The sequence below is a fragment of the Muntiacus reevesi genome, chromosome 1 (genome assembly GCF_963930625.1).
Source record: "Muntiacus reevesi chromosome 1, mMunRee1.1, whole genome shotgun sequence".
NCBI lineage: Eukaryota > Metazoa > Chordata > Mammalia > Artiodactyla > Cervidae > Muntiacus > Muntiacus reevesi.
In genome coordinates, this window is record NC_089249.1 from 245,293,235 (window position 1) to 245,316,822 (window position 23,588).

Consider the following 23,588-nt stretch of genomic DNA (forward strand, 5'->3'; position numbering starts at 1 on the left):
GTAATGACTTGCTTCTAGAGTTGTTTTACTGAGCACAGTCCCTGGAACACATGGTAAATATGCAATATTTTTTAGCTATACTTTTATATAAAATAGCTTTTATAAAATTAAACTTGAATTAAGCATAGTTATTCTCATATGAAACATTAACTTTGACTTTTTAGCCTTCTAGGAACTATGTAGCTCACCTGTAGGTCCCCACAGATAGAGGTTCCCATGGATGCGTGCTCAGTTGCTTCACTTGTATCCGACTCTTTGTGACCTCACGGACTGTAATTATCCTGGCAAGAATACCGGAGTGGGTTGCCACTTCCTCCCCTAGGGGATCTTCCCAACCCAGGGATCAAACCTGCATCTCCTACACTAGCACACTGATTCTTTACCACTTGAGCCACCTGGGAAGCCCAGAGTTACAACATGTAAATAAACAGACACAGAGAATTCTTTAGGATGTTTACTGACTGTTAGCACTGAGGAGGAAGAGATCGTGACAACCTTACTCAGGGTAGGAGGGCTCTTTCATTATAATCATGTCAGGCCACACACTCATTTGCTATTCATCTTCCACAATCTGTAATGAGGTATATTTTAGGGCTGAGCAAGGCAGCCTTCCATTTGCTGCCCCAGTCGCCTCAATGTGTGCAGGAGACCAGGTCCCCGTGGTCATGTAGCAAGTAAGTGCCAAGGGGCTGAACTGACTTCCAGTTCTGATCAAAGCTAGTGGTTTCATTTAAAGGAGAAATCTAAATAATATTTCTTAATTTTCATTCTTAATTAAAATAATTGACAGCCTAGATCTTTGTTACACATGGAGTCAGGTTAGCTGCACGGGTCATTAACGTTCTGAGAACATTAGGTCTTATTGAAAAGACTTGAAAGTTATTACTCTCATTAATAGTGTGGAAATGTTCATCATTTCTTTGATATGCAAATCAGTTATTTGGTTTTTATCTCACTTGAGAAAGAATCTCCAGATGCGAGGAATATAATATTTTGGAGATGGCAGGGAGCAGAACTAGAGAGAGAGTTTCTCTGGAAGGAGCAATTATGATGTCTGTAGTTTTATATGCAGTCAGTCAACTTGGAAACCTCAGGTTCTGAGAAACAGGATTTCCTGCAAAATCCAAGCATCTAATCACCATTCGGAAGCCCATGTTAGACGCCTAATGCACAATATTTGTGATCAGTTTTTACCTCTGACAGAAGTAACTGACAAATTCTACCCAAAACCTGTCAAGAGTTTTCCCCTCTCAAAGTCATTGACATTTTAGTAAATCTTAAAACAGTAAAAATAGAGTATGGAGGAAAAATGGACTTCTAAGTCACTTACCTTTGAAATGTTTGACATCCAAGCTTTTCTCAAAGTCTGCATGGGGCCGCTATGTAAACCAGGATGTCTCCTGTGGATAATGAAATGTTAAGAAACCCAGAGGGGTTTAGGGGAGGGAAAAACGGAAAAGAAATCATCTGTTCTAACCAGTTTAGAAGTGGAAATGAATAGGTATTTCGTTTTTATCTGGATAAATACAGTAATATAAGCTATCACCACATCCTGTGTACTTGATGAAAACTTCATCATCTATATTTCCACATTTCAGCTTCCTAACAGTCTTGGGAGGGAGATACTCTTATCCCTACAGAGCATGAGATACTGCTGAGCCTCAAAAAGGCTTAGTTAGGGACTTCCCTGGCAGTCCAGTGAAGACTTTGCTGTGCAGGGGTTGCTGGTTTGACCCCTGGTCGAGGAGCTAAGATCCCACATGCTTCAGGGCTCAAAAAACAAAACATAAAACAGAAGCAGTATTGTAACAAATTCAATAAACACTTAGGAAAAGTAGGTAAGACTTTTTTGCTCAAGTCAAACACCCATCAGATGGAGGTGCTTGGATTCAAAATCGTGATTCTAAACTTTAAACATTATCCTCTATTCCTATCCAAGAAACATCAAAATATTTAAAAGGGGGAACTATGGCCTTCATGGACAATCTAAAAGGAACATATTACATGAAACCAGCTACAACCCTAATAGAACAAGTCAGAATGGGGCAGTTACTAGCAAAATGGGCCACACACTTTAGGGAGAGATAGATAGATATAAAATTTGGTTTGCTATGAACACTCATGTGACCTCCAATTTAATGTTATTAGACTGCAATAATAAATGTCCAGAATCATACCAAGATGGTAAGGGGAGAGTGTTTTGTTTTTTTTTTTTTTTTGTCCTGAATCTTACTCAGAACATACTCACAGCACTGTATTCAATGCTAGGTAATAGATATCTAAGAGGGGCATTGATTCAACAAATAATTATTGAATACCAGGTAACATTCTTGATGCTGGGCATAAATATAGTGTAATTGCCACCTTTTTAGAGTTTAGTCTAGAGCAAGAAAGAGACTAAAGCAGGCAAACAGACAAGTAGTTACAAGTTGTCTCAGTGGCCTGCAGGAACTGAAGGGTGAGAAGGGGACAGACATACCAAGAAGCATAGTAGAGGATGGAGACAGTGGATCTACCAGCTGTTCAGGGGCACAGGAAGGTCTTGTTGAAGAAAACCTCACAATAAATAGGGTGCTTGTTTTATAAATGTGGTGTATCACTATGGAGACTCCATATTACATCACAAGCTACTGGGTTGCTTGGGTTTGATCTACAACTCTCTAGGCATGTGGCCTGGACCATGGCATTTCTCTTTTTTCTTTTCTTTTTTTTTTTAGAAATGGATGAACTTTTACTTAGTTTCCCTTTGAGACTGTAACAAAAATGGTGCAATCCCCTACTTACACTTTTCTAAATTGGAGGAAAATGGCTTTACAATGTTGTGTTTGTTTCTGCTGTACAACATCACCAATCAGTCATGACTAAATTGTACCCTCCTCCGTTAGCCTTATCCTACCCCTCAATATCATCACCGAGCACCAGGCTGGGAACCCTGTACTACACAGCAGCTTCCCACATGGTAATATATATATGCTAGTGCTACTTTCCAAATTCATTCTACCCTCTCCTTCTTCAACTGTGTCCACAAAAGACACATGTACCCCAATGTTCATTGCAGCACCATTTACAATAGCCAGAACATGAAAGTAACCTAGATGTCCATCAATAGATGAATGGATAAAGAAGTTGTGGAACATCTATACAATGGAATATTACTCAACCATGAAAAGGAATGAATTTGACTCAGTTATAGTAAGGTGGATAAACCTAGAGCCTATTATACTGAGTAAAGTAAGTCAGAAAGAGAAAAACAAATATCATATATTAGCACAAAACTCAGCAGTGGCCACAGGATTGGAAAAGGTCAGTTTTCATTCCAATCTCAAAGAAAGGCAGTGCCAAAGAATGCTCTTACTGCACAATTGCACTCGTCTCACATGCTAGTAAAGGAATTCTCAAAATTCTCCAAGTCAGGCTTCAACAATACGTGAACTGTGAACTTCCAGAGTTCAAGATGATTTTAGAAAAGGCAGAAGAACCAGAGATCAAATTGCCAACATCCACTGGATCATCAAAAAAGCAAGAGCATTCCAGAAAAACATCTATTTCTGCTTTATTGACTATGCCAAAGCCTTTGACTGTGTGGATCACCACAAACTGTGAAAAATTCTTAAAGAGATGGGAATACCAGACCACCTGACCTGCCTCTTGAGAAACCTGTATGCAGGTCAGGAAGCAACAGTTAGAACTAGACATGGGACAACGGAATGGTTCAAAATTGGGAAAGAAGTACGTCAAGGCTGTATATTGTCACCCTGCTTATTTAACTTATATCCAGAGTACATCATGAGACATGCTGGGCTGGAGGAAGCACAAGCTGGGATCAAGATTGCCAGGAGAAATATCAATAACCTCAGATATGCAGATGACACCACACTTATGGCAGAAAGTGAAGAGGAACTAAAAAGCTTCTTGATGAAAATGAAAGAGAGTGAAAAAGTTGGCTTAAAACTCAACATTCAGAAAACGAAGATCATGGCATCTGGTCCCATCATTTCATGGCAAATAGATGGGGAAACAATGGCAACAGTAGCTGACTTTATTTTGGGGGCTCCAAAATCACTGTGGATGGTGCCTATAGCCATGAAATTAAAAGATGCCTGCTCCTTGGAAGGAAAGTTATGACCAATCAAGACAGCATATTAAAAAGCAGAGACATTACTTTGCCAACAAAGGTCCATCTAGTCAAGACTATAAGGTTTTTCCAGTAGTCAAATATGGATGTGAGAGTTGGACTATAAAGAAAGCACCCAAGAGTTGATGCTTCTGAACTGTGGTGTTGGAAGAGACTCTAGAGTCCCTTGGACTGCAAGGAGATGCAACCAGTTCATCCTAAAGGAGATCAGTCCTGAATATTCATTAGAAGGACTGATGTTGAAGCTGAAACTCCAATACTTTGGCCAACTGATGTGAAGAGCTGACTCATTGGAAAAGATCCTGATGCTGGGAAAGATTGAAGGCAGAAGGAGAAGGGGATGACAGAGGCTGAAATGGTTGGATGGTATCACCAACTAAATGGACATGAGTTTGAGGAAACTCTGGGAGTTGGTGATGGACAGGGAGGCCCTGCGTGCTGCACTCCGTGGGGTCACAAAGAGTCAGACACGACTGAGTGACTGAACTTAACCAAACAGAATGTAGAAAAAATACTGATGAACCTATTTGCAGGAAAACAATGGAGATGCAGACATTGAGAATGGACCATGACATATGACCTCTCTGAATCTCCCTGGGGCTAGTAGTGAATACCAGATGGGGTTAAGTATATGAAAAGCGCCCAACATGCAGGGCTTAAAATATGCATTTGCTAATGGCATGTGAATCTCATTATGTTGCTAAAACTTGACATTGGGCTTTCATTTGAGACCTCTGAGGTTATTTTGAATCAGGCTGTGTAAAAGCATAACTCAAAAATACAGGGTGAGTCACAGTGGTTTTTAGGAAACTGAAGTCAGATGTCACATCAACTGAAAATTAAAGATTTTCAGTTGAAAAAATTATCCCTTCAATTGAAAATTCAATTATGAATTTTCAAGTTGACAACAGAAAGGGAGCCCAACACTATGCTCTGAAAGTTGTCAAGCGTCAAAATCTCTCTCAGCATTAGTTTAAATGGCCCACTACACTGATTCAAATCAGGTTCTTAAGAATTACTGTTGGTTCACTAGTGTTTCTCAAACAGCCCAACTAAAATATGGGAGCAATTTTTAAAGCACTTTTCTTTAAATAGGAATTCAACTTTGAGCTCGAGAGCCAATGAACTTGAGATCAATGAAGAAATTGTTTGATAGTTACACACATTCTTTAAGTAACAAATCCCACTGATTGAAGTTTTATATATATAATATCATTGGATAAGCAACATAGAAATGCAGTTGCTCAGATAGTACAATGGGCCCATTCAGTAGGCACTGATGTTTCCATTTATCAACTTAGCTGATCTGGTCACAACCTGAATTACTATTCTGTTCTCATCAGTAGGATGGTAGGGTTCCATAGTAAAGGTTGTCTATCTACAACGCACACATAGATCTGCTAAGTCAGTGGTTTTCAACCATCACCATATCAATGTCCCAGCATCCTCATTTAGTTTGTGTGAGATGTGACCCAGGTTTTGAAAGCTCCTCCATGTGGTTCTTACCAAATTGAAATTTCCTAGTCCCTGACATCAGCCAATCCAAGAACTCCCTAAAAGCAGTTTCTTTAACCAAAATAGCATGAACTTTATATTCTCTCCCACCAGTTCTTTCTAAATCGTTTTCCTTTCTATTATAACTTTGTATTAGATTTTTCGTCAAACTTAGAACATACAGAGTCATTTTAGCTGTTGGTGTCATTGTGAATCTGCTATTTCCTAAGAAGGACAGGGGTGCTAACTTATTTCAGTTACCACATACATTACTTGGTTTTTATGATGTTTCGAAGGTCATTCCCCAAAGTAACAAACACCATTGTCTCCATTCTCTGAGGATGGGAACAAAATATGATCTAAAAACTTGTCTCGGTTTGGAAGTGATTAATGTAGATACTTATGATGGAGGAAATGAAAACAAGAAATCTGGATAAGTAATCACTGTTTCTACAAAAACAATTTCAACAAAAAATGAGCTTGAAACGGGAGAACAAACTGATAATGCCAAGAGCAAATAAATTATTCTCTGAGATTTAAAAACAGACTTGTGATAGCATTTATAGTTTTGTGGGGGTTTTTGATTCATGACATTCCCAAACATCACCAGCCCATGTTTCACAGGTCCTTGAAATGAAATTTGAGCGGAGAAGAGGAGGTTTCAAATCCATGCAGAAATGTGCCAGGAAACAGTGGTTTTTGACAGAGGAAACATCTCTCCAGGGTTTCATTAACCTAAGAGACACAACCAGTTTTTCTCCTTGTCATATTCCCTGGCCACACTAGACCTAAGAAACCATGTCAGAGGGGAACCAGGAGAGTCTAGGTACTTTGTACTCTGGTCAGGACTTTTCTTTGTCTCCGGCTATAGAAAGAGATGTTTTCAGAGGACACCATCCTGACTTAGCCAGAACAATAGTTCCTAGTCTCACCAGCCAAACCAACTCAGCTGCCACTCCATAGAATTGGACTGTGTTTTCGAGTGTATAAGCAACTATACCATTGCCACAGCAATACAGATATACACTACCAACCATGATCAAACACGCCTTTCGCTTTTCTGCCTCTAGCCCTGTATATCCACCTGGTCACTTGATGTTCTCACACACCTTCCAATCAACTTCTCTAAAACTCAATTCACAAGACACTGTAGGTGTTCTTTTTACATTGTTCCCTATCTTTGTGGCTAACCCATCACCAAACGCTAGATTTGGGTATGATGATGAAATGAGTCTTCTCCCACCTACATAACCACAGACTCCTATCTCCTTTTCTTGCACTGATGAAAGAATGAAATTAGAACATTGTGTAACACCATACACAAAATAAACTCAAATTGGACTAAAGATCTAAATGTAAGACTAGATACTATAAAACTCTTAGAGGAAAACATAGGCAGAACACTTTGACACAAATCACAGAAATATCTTTTTTGATCCTTCTCCAAGAGTAATGGACATAAAAACAAAAAGAACCAAATGAATCCTAATTAAACTCAAAAGCTTTTGCACAGCAAACCATAAACAAAATGAAAAAACAACCCACAGAATGGTAGAAAATATCTGCAAATGATGGGATCAACAAGGTATTAATCTCCAAAATTTACAAACAACTCAGTTGGCTCAATATCAAAAAAACAAGCAGCCTAATAAAAAATGGGTGGAAGACCTAACTAGACATTTCTCCAAAGAAGACATACAAATGACCAAGCAGCATATGAAAAGATACTCAACATAATTATCAGAGATATGCCAATCAAGAGAGATATCACCTCATACCAGTCAGAATGGCCATCATTAAAAATCTTCAAGCAATAAATGCTAGAGAGAGTGTGGAGAAAACACTGTTGATGAAAATGTAAATTGTTACAACCATTAAGGAGAACAGTATGGAGGCTCCTTAAAAAGCTAAAAATAGAGCTACCATATGATCCAGCAACCCCACTCCTAGGCATATATCAGAGAAAACCATGATTTGAAAAGATACATGTACACCAATGTTCATTTAAGCACTGTTTACAATAGCCAAGACGTGAAAGCAACCTAGGTGTCCATCGACAGATGAATAAGGAAGATGTGGTATGTATACACAATGGAACATTATTCAGCTGTTAAATGGAATGAAATAATGCCATTTTCAGCAACATAAATGGACCTGGAGATTATCATACTAAGTTAAGTCAGAGAAAGACAAATATCATTGTAACTCTTATGTACAGAATCTTAAAAGATGATACAAATGAATTTATTTATAAAAGAGAAACAGACTCACAGACTTAGAGAATGAATTTACAGTTACCAGGGGGAGTGGGGGGAGGAGGGGGAGGGGATAGATTGGGAGTTTGGGATTGGCATGTACACACTAATATATTTAAAATAGATAACCAACAAGGACCTAGTGTATAGCACAAGGAACTCTGCTAAGTACTCTGTAATAACATAAATGGGAAAAGAATTTGAAAAAGAACATATAGATGTTTAAGTGAAGCACTTTGCTTCACTTAAGACATACACCAGAAACTAACACATTGTTAGTCAACTATATTCCAATATAAAATAATTTTTTTAATGGAAACACTAAGAAATATTTCTTAACATAGAAATAAAAATAATAATTATTTGCCAACCTTTAAAGCTGAGTTGATTTTACTATACAGTTTCCAAGTCCATCATTTCAAAAAGCAGAAACCTGGACCTCTGGAGTACAATGGAAGAGCAGTGCAAGTCCTTTGACCAGTTGTTCTGGTTGAAAAGAATTAAACCTAATGGCAAAAATATTTTTTAAATATTTTAAATGTATGCATGAGCAAGAAATGACGTATGATTAGTCACAGTCCAAAAGCTAAAATATAGGAACCCATAGAAGTAACCTGAGCATGGAAGTCACCCATAACTTTATAGATTTTACTGAAGTAGATGAAATTCAGCTTGTTTTATGGACTGAGGGGACATGGGAACAAGGACAATCTCAGTGTCCACTGGATGGAGGTAATCCATTTAGAGATACTACAGATTTAAATGGGACCCCAATGTACCAAACCCTCAACGTACAGATGAAATAGAATTCAGCCTACCTGGTCTTGCCCTCCTCTGACTTTTCCACCCTGAGGATTGCAAGGGAAATAGCCAGTTTTTAACTTCAGCACTGGAGAGAAAACTTTCTCCAAGGCTTGGTAACTTCAAATTGACCCTCCCTGTGCCTGAATTCATATTACCTGGTTGGTTCTGAGACCTCAAGGAAAGAAATTAGTTTACACTAGGCCCAAACTGAAGGTGGCATCAGTGACCAATGGAAACAGATGCAAACCCTCTCTAGAGAAAATCACCTTAAAAGTAGTTCTCTGATAACTTCAGCAAATTATGATCCAAGACACAGAAAGTCACAGAGGCAAAAAGTATGGAACGTCCTCAGAAGCAATGCACCATGAGCAAGAGAGCATGGAAACAAGGCAGCCAATTTAGATGCACAGAAGTTCCTGATATGAGAATCAGCAGAGAAAATATAAAGTAAAATGTTCTCTATGAGTAGAGAAACAGAATTGAAAGAATAAAAAACAAAGGAATATAAAAATGGCTAACAACTGAGCAATGGAAATTTTCTAAAAATGAAAATATAATCTCAAAAAGCAAAACTCCACAGGATGTGATGAAAAATAATAAAAAAATTAAATGAACATGAGACTATGTCTAAGGAATTATCCAGGAAGCAGAGAGGCAGAATAATACAAATGTCTAATCCAAGATTCAGCATGAAAAGAGAGAGAACAGGGCATAAGCAATTTTCAAAGACATATCAGCTGAGTGTTGTTCAGAAGTGATGAAAGACACAAAACTACAAATTTAGAGAGTAAAAAAAAAATTCAGGGAGAGTAAATAAAATTAAATCCATATCTAGGCATATCAAAATAACATTGCAAAAGAGCCTCTGGAGAGAAAAGAACAAAATAGAAGTTCTAGAACTGAAGATAGATTGGCAGCTAACTACTTAACCACAATAGTGAGAACCAGAATACAGAGGAATAATCTTCAATTCCTGAGAGAAAATAACTATCAGCACAGCATGATGCATCCAAAGAAAAATCTCTTTTACTAAAGAAAGCAGATTAAAAAATTATTTCAGAAAAACAAAACTGAGGATTTGCCCCAGCAAACTCTCACTAAAAGAAAATGTCAAAAATTTTCTTGATTTTAAGAAAGGGAGGTTTACGATGACAGAAGAAATAAAGATAGAAGGTGGAAATGCATATTAATAGATATACATAAACACTGAATAAGCAATAATCTGGCTGGATTAAGCAACACAGAATCAAAATACTTAATAGTACATACAGATAAATCAAGAATATCTGGAGTGTTACATTTTAAAAGAAAATCCATTAAAGACTCAGTATTATTAAGGTATCCACTCTGCTCAGAATTGATCTATGGATTCAACACAATCCCAGTCAAATTGCCTACAGGCGTTTAAGACATATGGAAAAGGAAAGAGTCTAGAAAAGCTAAACCAATGTTTTTCTTTTGCTAAAGCTAAAGGGCTCACTTTAGCTAATTCTGACTTCTTACAAAGTTATATCAAACAAGACAGTCTGGTATTAGCATAAGGATAGACAGGGAGGCCTGGCATACTGCGGTCCATGGGGTCGCAAAGAGTTGGATATGACTGAGTGACTGAACTGAACTGAGGCAAATAGATAAACAGAACAGAGTAGAGAGTGTAAAAATAGGTCTATATAGGTATGGTTAATTGATTTTCAACAAAAGCATCAGTGCTATTCAACAGAGAAAGGATTAAATTTTTTTTTCCAGTAAATGGTGCTGGAATAACGAGATAAACCTACTGGGGGAAAATGTGAACCTCAACTCTACTCTTAGAAACTAATTCACAATGGATTACAAATCTAGATGTAAAACTAAAACTATAAAGCTTCTAGAAAAAGACATGGAAGACTATGTATCCTTGGAGTAGGTGATGATTTATTAGGGAAGGTACAGAAGTACTAAACATAAAAATATATATGATAAATTGGCACTCATCAGAAGACATTATTTAAAAATGAAGCAAGTCATGGATTGGGAGAAAATACTTTATACAGATAGATAAGTAGAAAGATTTTAGATATATGAACGTATTCAGATATACATGCATATCTGAATTTTCTGAAAATGTATCTGAAATTTCAGAGATATGTTGATATATACACACACAAAAAATTTACCTGGCATATACAGCAAATCAATAACAAAAAAACCAAATAATCCAATGGTTTAAAAAAATTTGCACAAAAGTTTTAAATAGATCTCTCCCAAAAGAACATCTTTGAATACCCAATAAACACATGAAAAGCTGCTCAACATGATTAGTCATCAGGAAAATGAAACTTGTAAAGAAGAACCATTTTATAGCCACTAGAATAGCTTTAATTACATCAGTATTGGTGTTAAGAATGTAAAATTGCACAAGTATCTTGGGAAACACTTTGGCAGTTTTCTTATTGTATTAATCTATGATGGTACAAAATTCAGCAGCTTAAAAAACAAGACATTTATTATCTCAGTTTCTGTGGGTCAGAAATCTGGGTGCCTCTCACTCAAGTGATGCCTCTCACTCAAGATCAATTATCAGGTTGCAGTTAAGCTGTGGGCCAGGGCTGTGATCTTTTCAAATGCTTGTCTTGAGGAAGATCTATTTATAAATGCAGTTGTTGGTAAGACTCAGCTTCCTGTAGACTATTGGATTGAGGGCCTTAGTTCCTCACAGGCTAATGGGCTCCCCCATTTTCTCAGATATACTCAGCATAGTATCTCTTTGAGTCAGGGAATGAGAGCACAAACCCAAGATGGAAGCCACAATCTTTTTTAAAGCTAGTCTCCTAAGTGACATCCTGGCACACTTTACTTGTGTAGAAGCAAACCACTATGCATACTTGCTCCTTGGAAGGAAAGCTATGACACACCTAGACAGCATAGTAAGAAGCAGAGACATCACCTTGCCAACAAAGGCCTGTATAGTCAAAGTTATGGTTTTTCCAGTAGTCATATATGGATGTGAGAGTTGGACCATAAAGAAGGCTGAGCACTGAGGAATTGATGGTTTTGAATTGTGGTGCTTGAGAAGACTCTTGAGAGTCCCCTGAATAGCAAGGAGATCAAACCAGTCCGTCCTAAAGGAGATCAACCCTGAATATTCATTGGAAGGATTGATACTGAAGCTGAAGTTCCAATACTTTGGCCACCTGATGCAAAGAGCCAACTCATTGGAAAAGACCCTTGTTGGTGGGAAAGATTGACGGCAGGAGAAGGGGGCCGCAGTGGATGGGATGATTAGATAGCATTACCGACTCAATGGACATGAGTTTGAGCAAACTCCAGGAGATAGCAAAGGACAGGGAAGCCTGGCATGCTGCAGTCCATGGGGACACAAAGAGTCAGACATGACTTAGCCACTGAACAACATATCCAGCCCACATCTAAAATATAGAATCACCTAAAAGCATGAATACCAGGAGGCCAGGATCTTTGGGGATTATTTTAGATGCTGTCTTAACACATTTCTTAAAGACACACCTATGCTATAACCTAACAGTTCTACTCATAGCCACTTATTTTAGAGAAATGAAAAACTCCATCCTCATAAAGATGTATGCAATATAGTCCCAAACTCAAAACAACCAAATATCTACTAACAAGAGACTGGATAAAGGGTGCATACTTTCAGTTATAATCTGAATGAGTTCAGAAGAGCTAGTGTGCAGCACAGTGATGACTATAGTTATTAAATAATATTCTATTATATGTTTGAAATTTGTTAAAAAGTAGATTTTAAATATTGTTACCACATGGGAGGAAAAGGTAAACATGTGAGGTGATGGATAGGTTAATTAACTGCGAGAATCAGTTCACAATATACACATGTATTAAAACATCATGTTGTACAAATATAGACAATGTTTATTTCTTAGTAAAAGTAAAAAAAAAACCTGTGCATTTCATTGTATGCATTTTTCCTTAATAAAAAGTCATCTGAATTTTTTTTAAAAAAACCCAGTTATATGAGAGACACATCTAGTATATAACCATACAGAATAGATGATATTTAAAAGAATAATGTGTTCAAGGAAAATACTGACAGTGAGAACAACTATACCAATAGGCAAAATAGACTTTAAGGAAAAAAACAATATAAGAAATACAACTTTTTATACGTGGAATCCTAAGTTGGTATGTATTTAATAAATACCTCTCTTTATAACTGATAGATCAAACAGGTATACATCTTGAGTTAATAGACATAGAACATAGCACCAACAACTGCAGAACACATATTCTTTTCAGACAGCCATGAATATTTGTAAAAATTAACATATACTGTACCAAAAATCTAGTCTCAATTTTTAAATGATCTATTAAAAAGAATATTTTTAACTATCATAAGATTATTAGTTTAAAAATAATGAATAAAATATACAGTAGAAATGTATACTAGAAAATCTTACATATTTAGAAATTAAGGAAAGTCCTTCTATAAAACTTACCAGAGGAGAAATTATACTAAAATGGCAAAATATTCACACCTATATTATTAATACTTCTTTGCTATGCTGACCCCCAGATGCATATCCTTAAATAAAAATATTAAAAATTAAGAAGGCAGAACATTTTAATTAACTAAGCGGCAACACATTTTAGAACTTACTTAGAATAATTCTGCAGTTCTATTTAGAACAAAAGACAAGGAAAATTCAAGCACAAGAAATAAGCATAACACAGGGTTGACAAAAGCAAAAGTTAGCTCTTTGAAAAGACTAATAATTGACAGTACTGCTCAAGGGGAAAAGAAGACACGAATATAAATATTTGGAACAACAAAAGACATAACTACAAATGTTGGGGATGGTTTTTAAAATGAAAATATTATAAAAAGCTTTGCCAAGAAGTTTAAACCTCTTAATGAAATGAAAAAATACCAAGAAGAGAGATAACTTGCCAAAGTCAACCTGAGAAGCATAAAACATGTATAATCCTATAATTAACTTTAAATGGAAAAATATGTCATTCAATGTGCAGGTTTCTCAATGATTTTAAATATACAAGAGGCAAATTAATCTTTCATTAAAATTTTCAGAATAAAGTGAAAGAACTTGACAAAGATATTGATGATATATAATGACAATGTTAGTGAAGTGAAAGTCACTCAGTCATGTCTGACTCTTTGTGACCCCTGACCATATAGTCCCTGGAATTCTCCAGGCCAGGATACTGGAGTGGGTAGCCTTTCCCTTCTCCAGGGGATCTTCCCAAGCCAGGGATTGAACCGAGGTCTCCTGCATTGCAGGCGGAATGACAACGTTAAGCTAATACCAAAAATTGAGTGGATTATTGAAAAATTAATGTAATTTACCACATTAATATATTAAGTATAATATCTCAAAATATGAAGAATAAAATGGTACTTGATAAAATTCACAGTAATGAATGAGAAACTCTTATCAAAACAAGAATAGAAAGGAACTCTCTCATCATAATAAAAAGTATTTCAGGGGAAAAAAATAAAAAACCCTACAACAAAAAAAGTTTACTTAATGGTGAATTTTTTAAAGCTTTCCCTTTCAAGTCAGGAAAAGGCAAGATTGCCATTTCCTTACTTTTAATTAGCACTTATTGGACAATCCTAGACAGAACAGTATAGAAAGTAAAAGGTATAAGAAATCAAAAGATATAAAACTGTCATAAAATAACTAGTGCCTACCAAATAAACCTGGGTTGGGAAGATCCCCCGGAGAAGGAAATGGCAACCCCCCTCCAGTATTCTTGCCTGGGAAATCCCATGACAGAGGAACCTGTCAAAAGAGTCAGACATGATTTAGCAAGAAAACCATAACAAGACAACCAAAATCAACCTGTGTGCAAATTTTGAAAAATAAGATAATTTGTTGCTGTTCAGTTGCTCAGTCATGTCTGACTCTGTGACCTCATGGACTGCAGCATGCCAAGTTTCTCTGTCTTTTACCATCTTCTGGAGTTTGCTCAAACTCACGTCCATTGAGTCAGTGATACCATCCAACCATCTCATCTTCTGTTGTCCCCTTCTCCTCCTGCCTTATTTACCTAGGTGTTAACTATAAGATCAACATATCGAAAACAATGAACAAAAGCCTGAATCTGAATATAATAGGAAAAAGCAGTAAGTGTAAGAGAAATACTTTTTTAACCAAAATATCATTTTCAGTAGACATAAGAGATATGCTGAATCCACATAGAAAAAAAAAAAAAAATGTCTAACTTTATTGAAATACATCCAAGAAAACTTAGTAGAGACAGATGAAATCATCATGGAGAGAACATAAATCCAACCAAAATTCCAACAGGTCTTCCTTCATTTGATTCTGAAATTAGGAGGTTAGAATAAGAAAAAGGAGTCCATGGAGAAGGTAATGGCAACCCACTCCAGTATTCTTGCCTGGAAAACCCCTTGGACTGAGGATCCTGGTAGGCTACAGTACATGGGGTCGCAAAGAGTCAGACACGACTGAGCGACTTCACTTCACTTCTTCAGTAAAAATAAATGAAAAAAAAAAAAACACCTTAAAAAAAAGAAAAAGGAGTCCAGAATGGCAGTGACTAAAAGACAAGGAACGGAAAAGCCCCTGGCCCAATTTTGGCTCCTCTTTTTATGTTTGTTTGTTTGTTTTCTCCTCCCCCGGGCCTACCCTATGTAAACTGGGCTAGCCAGGGGTGCTCTTTGTTTTACCTAAGGTCCTCACTCTGGTCCTCCGACCTTCCTTTGTTCTAGTTTCCTGGGCTTTTCCCTTCCTTGTCTTTTAGCCACTGCCATTCTGGACTGCTTTGTCCTATTCTAACTACCTAACAGCTGTCTTGAAAAAGCAATGTAAGAGGACTTGTCTTATTAAATGTAAAGAATTTAAAAGTTGTAGTATGTTAAAACACCTAATTGTTATCACAGGGATAGATGAATAGAATAATGAAATAGACTAGAAAGACCTATAAGTGTCTGGCAACATCATTTATGAAAGAACTAAATATAGGCTTTTCAATATATGATGTTGAGATCCTTCACCTGCATCTGTTTTTACCCCAACCTCAGACCATACACAAACATGAATACCCAATGAATTAGAGACTTAGCAAAACATAAAAGTTTTAAAAATAATATTGAAGAACTTTATTCAGTGTAGGGAAGGATTTCTCAAATAAGACACAGAAAGCACAAATGCTAAAGGAAAAGATAATAAAATTTTTGGCATTAAAATATAAAACTTTGTTCACCAAAGATGCTCAGCATAAAATGAAAAGATAAGCTACTGCCTCAAAAGAAGGAATTATCAATACATAGAACTGCTAAACAATTATTTTTCAGAATACATAAAGCACGATTACAATTCACACCAAATCACAAAAACAAAAGACATCTCACTGAAGAAGAATCCCAAATGGTTTACCAGCAAATAAAAAGATGCTTAACTCCATTACTAAACTGGGAAATGCATATTTAAAAGACAATAGCATCCCATTTCACACTCATTTCATAATGAACAATATCAAATCCTAGCAAGAAATAGAATAAACAGAATAAATAGAATAAACTCTATACATTACTAGCAGGAAAATAATAAAGCTGTAGATAAGCATACACTAGGAGCTAGCAATGTCACTCTTAACCTGTGTGTCCTAAAGAAAATTTACAAATAAACACCAGGATCCACATCAGAGGTGACTTAGTAGAAAAAAAAACTTGGGATCCATCAAAATGTCCAGCAAAAGGATGGACAAATAAATCATGATGTGTGATTAACCCAAGGGAATTGAATAAATTACAGTTGGGCATGGCTGTTCCTCAGGAACAAACTGTTGAGGCCAAAAATAAATAAACCACTAAGTGGAATCATTCTGTGCATAAAGCTCAAAAACACATGATAGTGAACAATTTATCATTTAGGCAGGCAAATGTAGTAAGGTAATAGTACAAAGAAAAGCAAGAAAACAAAGCAAGAAAAAGCAAACAAAAACAAAACAAGCAAGGAAAGCAAAATTCATAGTACTAGTTACTCTTGAGGGAAGGAAATGGATTAGAATTAGGAAAAGGAGCTCTGCTGCTGCTAAGTCACTTCAGTCGTGTCTGACTCTGTGTGACCCCACAGACATCAGCCCACCAGGCTCCCCCGTCCCTGGGATTCTCCAGGCAAGAACACTGGAGTGGGTTGCCATTTCCTTCTCCAATGCAGGAAAGTGAAAAGTGAAAGTGAAGTCGCTCAGTTGTGTGGGACTCTTAGCGACCCCATGGACTGCAGCCTACCGGGCTCCTCCATCCATGGGATTTTCCAGGCAAGAGTATTGGAGTGGGATGCCATTGCCTTCTCCGAAAAGGAGCTCAGGGAACTACAAAGAATTTTTTGTTTCCTAAGTAGGTAGTGAGTATACCTGGGTTGGGAAGATCCCCTGGAAGAGGGCATGGCAACCCACTCCAGTTTTCTTGCCTGGATCATCCCATGGATGGAGGAGCTTGGCGGACTACAGTCCATTGGGTTGCAAAGAGTTGGACATGACTGAGCAACTAAGCGCGCTCACACACACACAGACACACAAGATCTATGTCAATGTCATTCTTTTTACCATATTTATATTTGGAGAAATCTTTGCATCAATTCCAAAAGTTTAATGATTTGAAATAAATTTTTGTTTTCCACCAGTAGCCCTGGCAATAATAGACCAGATTAGAATATCAGCTGCCTCCTATCTAAAGCATCTCCATCACTTGCCATCTATGATTGCTCAGAGACTAGTTTTTCTTCGAGCTTTCTTATGGGTCACTCACTGACATTACCTCTCCAGTCTCTGTGGGTATCTGGTTTGGCAACGTTGTTTCAGAGGAGTGGTTCTCAAAGTGTGGTCCCCAGACTATCAGCTTCAACATCACCTGTGAGTTGCCCATAGGGCAGGCATTCAGGCACCACCCCAAATCTACTGTATGTAACTCAGGGGAGCCTGGCAGGGAATTCTGCTGCTCAAGTGTGAGAACCATTGTTCTGGACAGCACGGGCCTAGCCTTGGACCTCCTTTCCTAGACTTCCTTCTATTTTCAGGCTCTTTCAGTCCTCCCAGAGGAGTCACATTTGCTCCTTTCGGGAGCTGTATTCATTTCAAAGAGCCAACAGGACCCTCAGTTGTCTTCACCACCTCCCAAATCAGGAGGAAGCCTCCCTCCACTTTCCCTGCTCAATAACCAACGAAGCAGTAGAGTCATGGTTGTTAATCTATAGTCAGAAATTGACTGAAATCACCAGAAGAGTGCTTTGTCTGCTCTGCGCAGGCCCTTCAGGGCTCTTGTAGGAGCTTTTGTCGCACTGGAAGGATTTAGCATGTGCACATACTATTAAGTTTGCCTGAACAATAGAGGATGTTAAGATGGGGTTTGAAACACAAAGTCAGTTACCCTTTGGTCTCTGGCCAAGGAATTGCCATTTCTACCTCATTGGAGCCTCTGACACTAGAAAACAGAGTAGCCGCATTTCTTGTCACTTCCAAAGCTGTGAGAGGGAAAGAGGCAGCAGTCATTTCTGAGTTCAGTTCTCTGACCTGGGAGCCCTCCTGCTGATTTCAAAGCCCACAGGAGGTGGTGAGAGTAAAAGGAATTCCTGAGTCTGTCTGAAAAGCCAACGCTCCAGCTGATAAAGTTCTCCAGGCTCCAAATACTGTTTTTCTATCTTGAAATTTTCACCTCAACTATCATTTTGTATCAGCCATTCACCTTGAATAATATACAGCAAATATGAACACATTCACTGTATCCTGAATTTGATGTCACTGATGTCAACCATTTCAGTAAGTTGTGAAAACCATTTAGGGTAGGAAATAAGTCTCCCTATCACCTTACCCTTATTTACAGAGGTTGGTTTTGGAAATAAAAGTGCTAATTCCGTGAAGAGAGAATTGGCATTTACTTACAAAGCGTGGGGTGAAGACATGAGGCACAGCAAAGATGTCCAGTTTTCCTGGCACTGATATTATACCCTGGACAACACACTTGGGTTTGAGTCTTGGTTTTGCCCTTTTGCTAGGGTACAACCTTAAGCAAGCCATTCACCTTAGTCTCCCTTGCTTGTACAATCAGGACTAAAGGAGTGTCGAAGGCATAGGACTTTGTCAGGATTAAATGAGATAACAGGTTTCCCAAGTGGTACGATGGTAAAAAAAAAAAAAAAAAAAAAACCTGCCTGCCAATGCAGGAGATCCAGGTTCAATCCTTGGGTCAAGAAGATCCTCTAGAGTAAGAAATGGCACCCCACTCAAATATTCTTGCATGAAACATTCCATGGGCAGAGGAGCCTGGTGGGCTACAGTCCATGGGGCTGCAAAGAGTTGGACACAACTGAGCACACACATGCCCAAATGAGATAACACAGTATAAAACACTTCCCGCAGAGCCCAATCACCTAGTAAGTATTCCATAAAGCAGAGCTGATGTTTGTGGCAAGAACTAACACTAACAAAATAGATCACACCAAGCTGTCAATGGTTGGATACGTCCAGTAGCTCCTGTATTTTCTAAGAAACTTGCAAGGGTTTTGATGAGTGGCATATTCAGAACTGACTTTGGGAAGATATATTTGTGCGTGAAGTACACTGGGGAAAAAAGGAGGAGTTAGACACAAAACTTGTGAGGTTTCAGTAGTCCAGATTAGAGATGAACGGAGAAGTTGTGAACTACTCTCAGGGCAGGACTAGAGACTCAGCGTAAAGAATGGGCGTGTGCACACAGCTGGGGCAGGAAAGGGTGGGACGATTTGGGAGAGTATGGTTGACATATATCCTACCACGTGTGAAATAGACAGCTAGTGTGAAGTGCAGGGAGCTCAGCTTGGCTCTGTGGTGACTTTAGAGGGGCGCGATGGCGAGTGGGTAGGATGTTCAAGAGGGAGGGGCTACATGTATACATAAAGCTGATCCACCTCATTGTACAACAGAAATGAGCAGAACATTGTACAGCAATTATACTCCAATTTATTTTAAAAAGCTGAGTTAACCATTATAATAAGGGAAGGAGCTGAAAGGAAAGGGAAAGAGAGAAGATGGTTTGAGGACTGTATCCTGGGCAAGGTGGAGAATGGCAGTGCCACTGAGAAGATGGTGAATGAATGTGGAGGTGAGTCGGCAGTACTGTCAGAAGGGAAGTTTATGCTGTGGGGTGAATATTAGTGAAAACAGAAGGTTAGGCAATGCTAGGGTAAGGGGTATGAGTCAGCCAGACCTTATAGGAGAGGAGCAAATGAAAATGGCAGAAAACATCGGCAGATTTTAGAAGTAAGCTATAGGAAAAGCTCAACTGCGTTGGATTAAGTCCTCGACAAGACTGCACTTCAGAGACATCATTCTCTGCTGTTCTAGCGACAAGACCCCCTTCCTTGTCCAGATGTTCTAGTGAGAAAAACCACAGGCAAAAGAAGTTCGTCATAATTCGAGGTGGAACTATACCCAGCTCAGCACCAACTTGGTGAAGATCTTCTGAGGAGGAAGGGGTAGGATGGGGGATTTTTGTCATACACTAAGGGGTGACGTCACAAGGGAAAGGAGGACTGAGAGAGAAGCTGAAGCCAGTCCTTTCCAGAGGAGTAGAGACTTCAGGGACCCAGACCTGGGAAATGGAGAAGAACCCTTTGTTGGCCCCTGTGCAATACGGCTTGGAATCACTCAGGAGGGCACCCCACTGGTGCCTTGGTCTTCTTGCCACTTACTGATGCCCACGAGAATGTGTCCTACCCATGGGGGCTGGTGGAAGCAAATGGAGTCAGCGGTTGGCAGAGAGAATGATGTGATGTTCCTTTTAAACATGTTCAAAGTGTTTTTTTTTTTAATTAATTTATTTATTTTTATTAGTTGGAGGCTAATTACTTCACAATATTTCAGTGGGTTTTGTCATACGTTGATATGAATCAGCCATAGAGTTACGCGTATTCCCCATCCCGATCCCCCCTCCCACCTCCCTCTCCACCCGACTCCTTAGGGTCCTCCCAGTGCACCAGGCCCGAGCACTTGTCTCATGCATCCCACCTCGGCCAGTGATCTGTTTCACCATAGATAATATACATGCTGTTCTTTCAAAACATCCCACCCTCACCTTCTCCCACAGAGTCCAAAAGTCTGTTCTGTACATCTGTGTCTCTTTTTCTGTTTTGCATATAGTGTTATCATTACAATCTTTCTAAATTCCATATATATGTGTTAGTATGCTGTAATTTTCTTTATCTTTCTGGCTTACTTCACTCTGTATAATGGGCTCCAGTTTCATCCATCTCATTAGAACTGATTCAAATGCATTCTTTTTAACGGCTGAGTAATATTCCATGGTGTATATGTACCACAGCTTCCTTATCCATTCGTCTGCTGATGTGCATCTAGGTTGCTTCCATGTCCTGGCTATTATAAACAGTGCTGCGATGAACATTGGGGTGCACGTGTCTCTTTCAGATCAGGTTTCCTCAGTATGTATGCCCAGAAATGGCATTGCTGGGTCATATGGCAGTTCTATTTCCAGTTTTTTTAAATTAGGAGTGGAGAAATATAAATGCAGAAAATTGATCTGATTTGGAGTGCTTTGGTGGCCTTTGCTAAGGGCTATGCTTTCTAAGGTGGAATACTTTATTTGTAACAGGTAAGAGGATCTTCATTCAGTTCAACTGGGTGATAGTGTTAAAATCTGGAATACTTAGAGGATGAGTTTTAGTTCATATTTTTTGCATAAAATAAGATAGGCAAAAAACTTTCTATGAAGCATTTTCCTCTTTTGTGCCAATAATTAGCACAGAGTGTGGCTGATACTCCCTTTTCTCAACTTAATTTACAAACAATAAAATTCACTGTTGGATAGTATAATTAGTCCAAAGAGTTTCTATAAACACATGGAGGTACATAGCTACCACTGTAACCAAGACAGAGAACAGTTCTGTCACCAAAAAAGCATCTACTCCTTATGCTGCCCCTTTATAGTTAAATCACTTCCCTCTTACTCCTAGCAACAACTCATCTATCCTGAGTCTTCTTTTGACAACTGACTATTTGAGTAAGGCCTGAGATTTCTTTATGACTTGCTAGTGTCATAACAGTCACAGCAGTAATAGTAATGATTAACACATATTAATCATACATTTCCAATGTGCCAGGCACCACTTGGAGCACTTTAGACATGAGGAAACCTAGGCTTTGAGAAATTTTTGAAAAGAAAGGAGGAAAGAAGGACTTTCCAAGGTCATATCGTGGCAGCCCCATGGCTTGGGTCAGTCATGTCCAACTCCTAGCTATATTTTCTTAACCTCTACCTGTTTCCAGGAAGACACAGAAAGTAGGGCAAAAGGGAAAGAATACCTATCAATTTCAGGAAATCTCAGTTTAGACCTGAAATTGCCTTACTCTAAAGATAACTACGGAGAAGGCAATGGCACCCCACTCCAGTACTCTTGCCTGGAAAATCCCATGGATGGAGAAGCCTGGTAGGCTGCAGTCCATGGGGTTGCTAAGGGTCGGACACGACTGAGAGACTTCACTTTCACTTTTCACTTTCCTGCACTGGAGAAGGAAATGTCAACTCACTCCAGTGTTCTTGCCTGGATAATCCCAGGGACGGGGGAGTCTGGTGGGCTGCCATATATGGGGTCGCACAGAGTCGGACACGACTGAAGTGACTTAGCAGCAGAGATAACTTATGTAAGAATTTGGTTAACCATGCTAATGAAGCAACAATCAACTAGGTGTAAGGCAGAACAAAACTAAGATCCTGGAACACCTTCCTCACAATCTTTATGATGTGCAATGAAGATAAAGCCCAGATATGCTATGTCCACCCTAATAAAGTTGATCAGGCATATGAAGCAAAGGTAGAAGCACTTTCTGATCAGATACTGAAGTGTCATCTCAATGCTCAGAAGCATCAGCTTCCTCCTAAATTTACTAAAAGAGTGATATGGGATCTTGACTCTTAGTCTCGCATATATTTCAGGTTGGAGTCCCCGACCCGGTCTCTGGTGATGGAGGCCCCAAAAGGAGTCGAAATAAATGCAGAAGCTGGCAACATGGAAGCCACCTGCAGAACAGAGCTGAGACTGGAGTCCAAAGATGGAGAGGTAGGCGTGAGAGGGACAGAAGCCCAGAGAGACACAGCCCCAGCGAGCCAACGATTCCTAAGACACAGCACTCCTTTGCCTCTGACGTTGATCCTACAGTGTAACAACAAAAAGAGCCAATCAGGAGGTTTTATTTCTGGATCACATATATTGAACAGCACGATTATAAGCCAAACCCACAACCCATAAAAGTTATGACTCATTATTTGTAAAGTACTGAGCTAATAGCACATATTACAAAAAAAAAAAAAAAAAAAACAGAATTATAAGGATGGCTGTAAAAATGAATGCTAATTCCAAACTCTTTCATCCCCTTAAAATAGATTTAGTTGGCTGATATAATTAAACTGTAAAACACACAAGATTATTTAAAGAGAAGCGTAGTTTACTTGTAGTCATTTTTAAGTATACATTGTATGCATTTACTTTCACCGAAAATGGAAAAGTAAAATCTAACAGCTATCCCAATCAGAGCAAGTCAATACTTAGCTAGCCAACGAGAGGCTGAGACAAGAGGCTGCAAATATTCATTCTCTTACCCCGATACAGTCTCACTGTGGTGAACAAGAGCTGCTTGTGTTTTTGCAAGCAAGGTAAGCCAAATCCCCAAAGAAAATACAATTCAAACGCAAACTTTTGAAAGTACCTTCATCCTATACATAAGTGGATCTTTCCATTTAAGATTTTTTAAAGAGGAAAAATGTTTTTAAAGCAACTCTCTATTCCACTTTCCATATCTACTTAGAAGTTATCAGTCTCCACCTGCCTCTGTTCACTAAGCCCGACTTTTGATTGGTCTGGTATGTGCTATATTTGTTTTAAAAGAGCAAG

The 23,588-nt window shown here is 38.5% G+C and overlaps 1 protein-coding gene across 2 annotated transcripts in view; it reads left to right on the forward strand.

The window, feature by feature from the left end:
- Positions 1 to 23,588, forward strand: part of SGCD (sarcoglycan delta) — a 433,183-nt gene that overhangs the window by 400,456 nt on the left and 9,139 nt on the right. For both annotated transcript variants that reach the window (XM_065918989.1, XM_065918988.1), the window contains one exon: positions 22,634 to 22,757. In XM_065918989.1, coding sequence (XP_065775061.1) covers positions 22,634 to 22,757 — 124 coding nt within the window. The remainder of the gene's footprint in view (positions 1 to 22,633; positions 22,758 to 23,588) is intronic.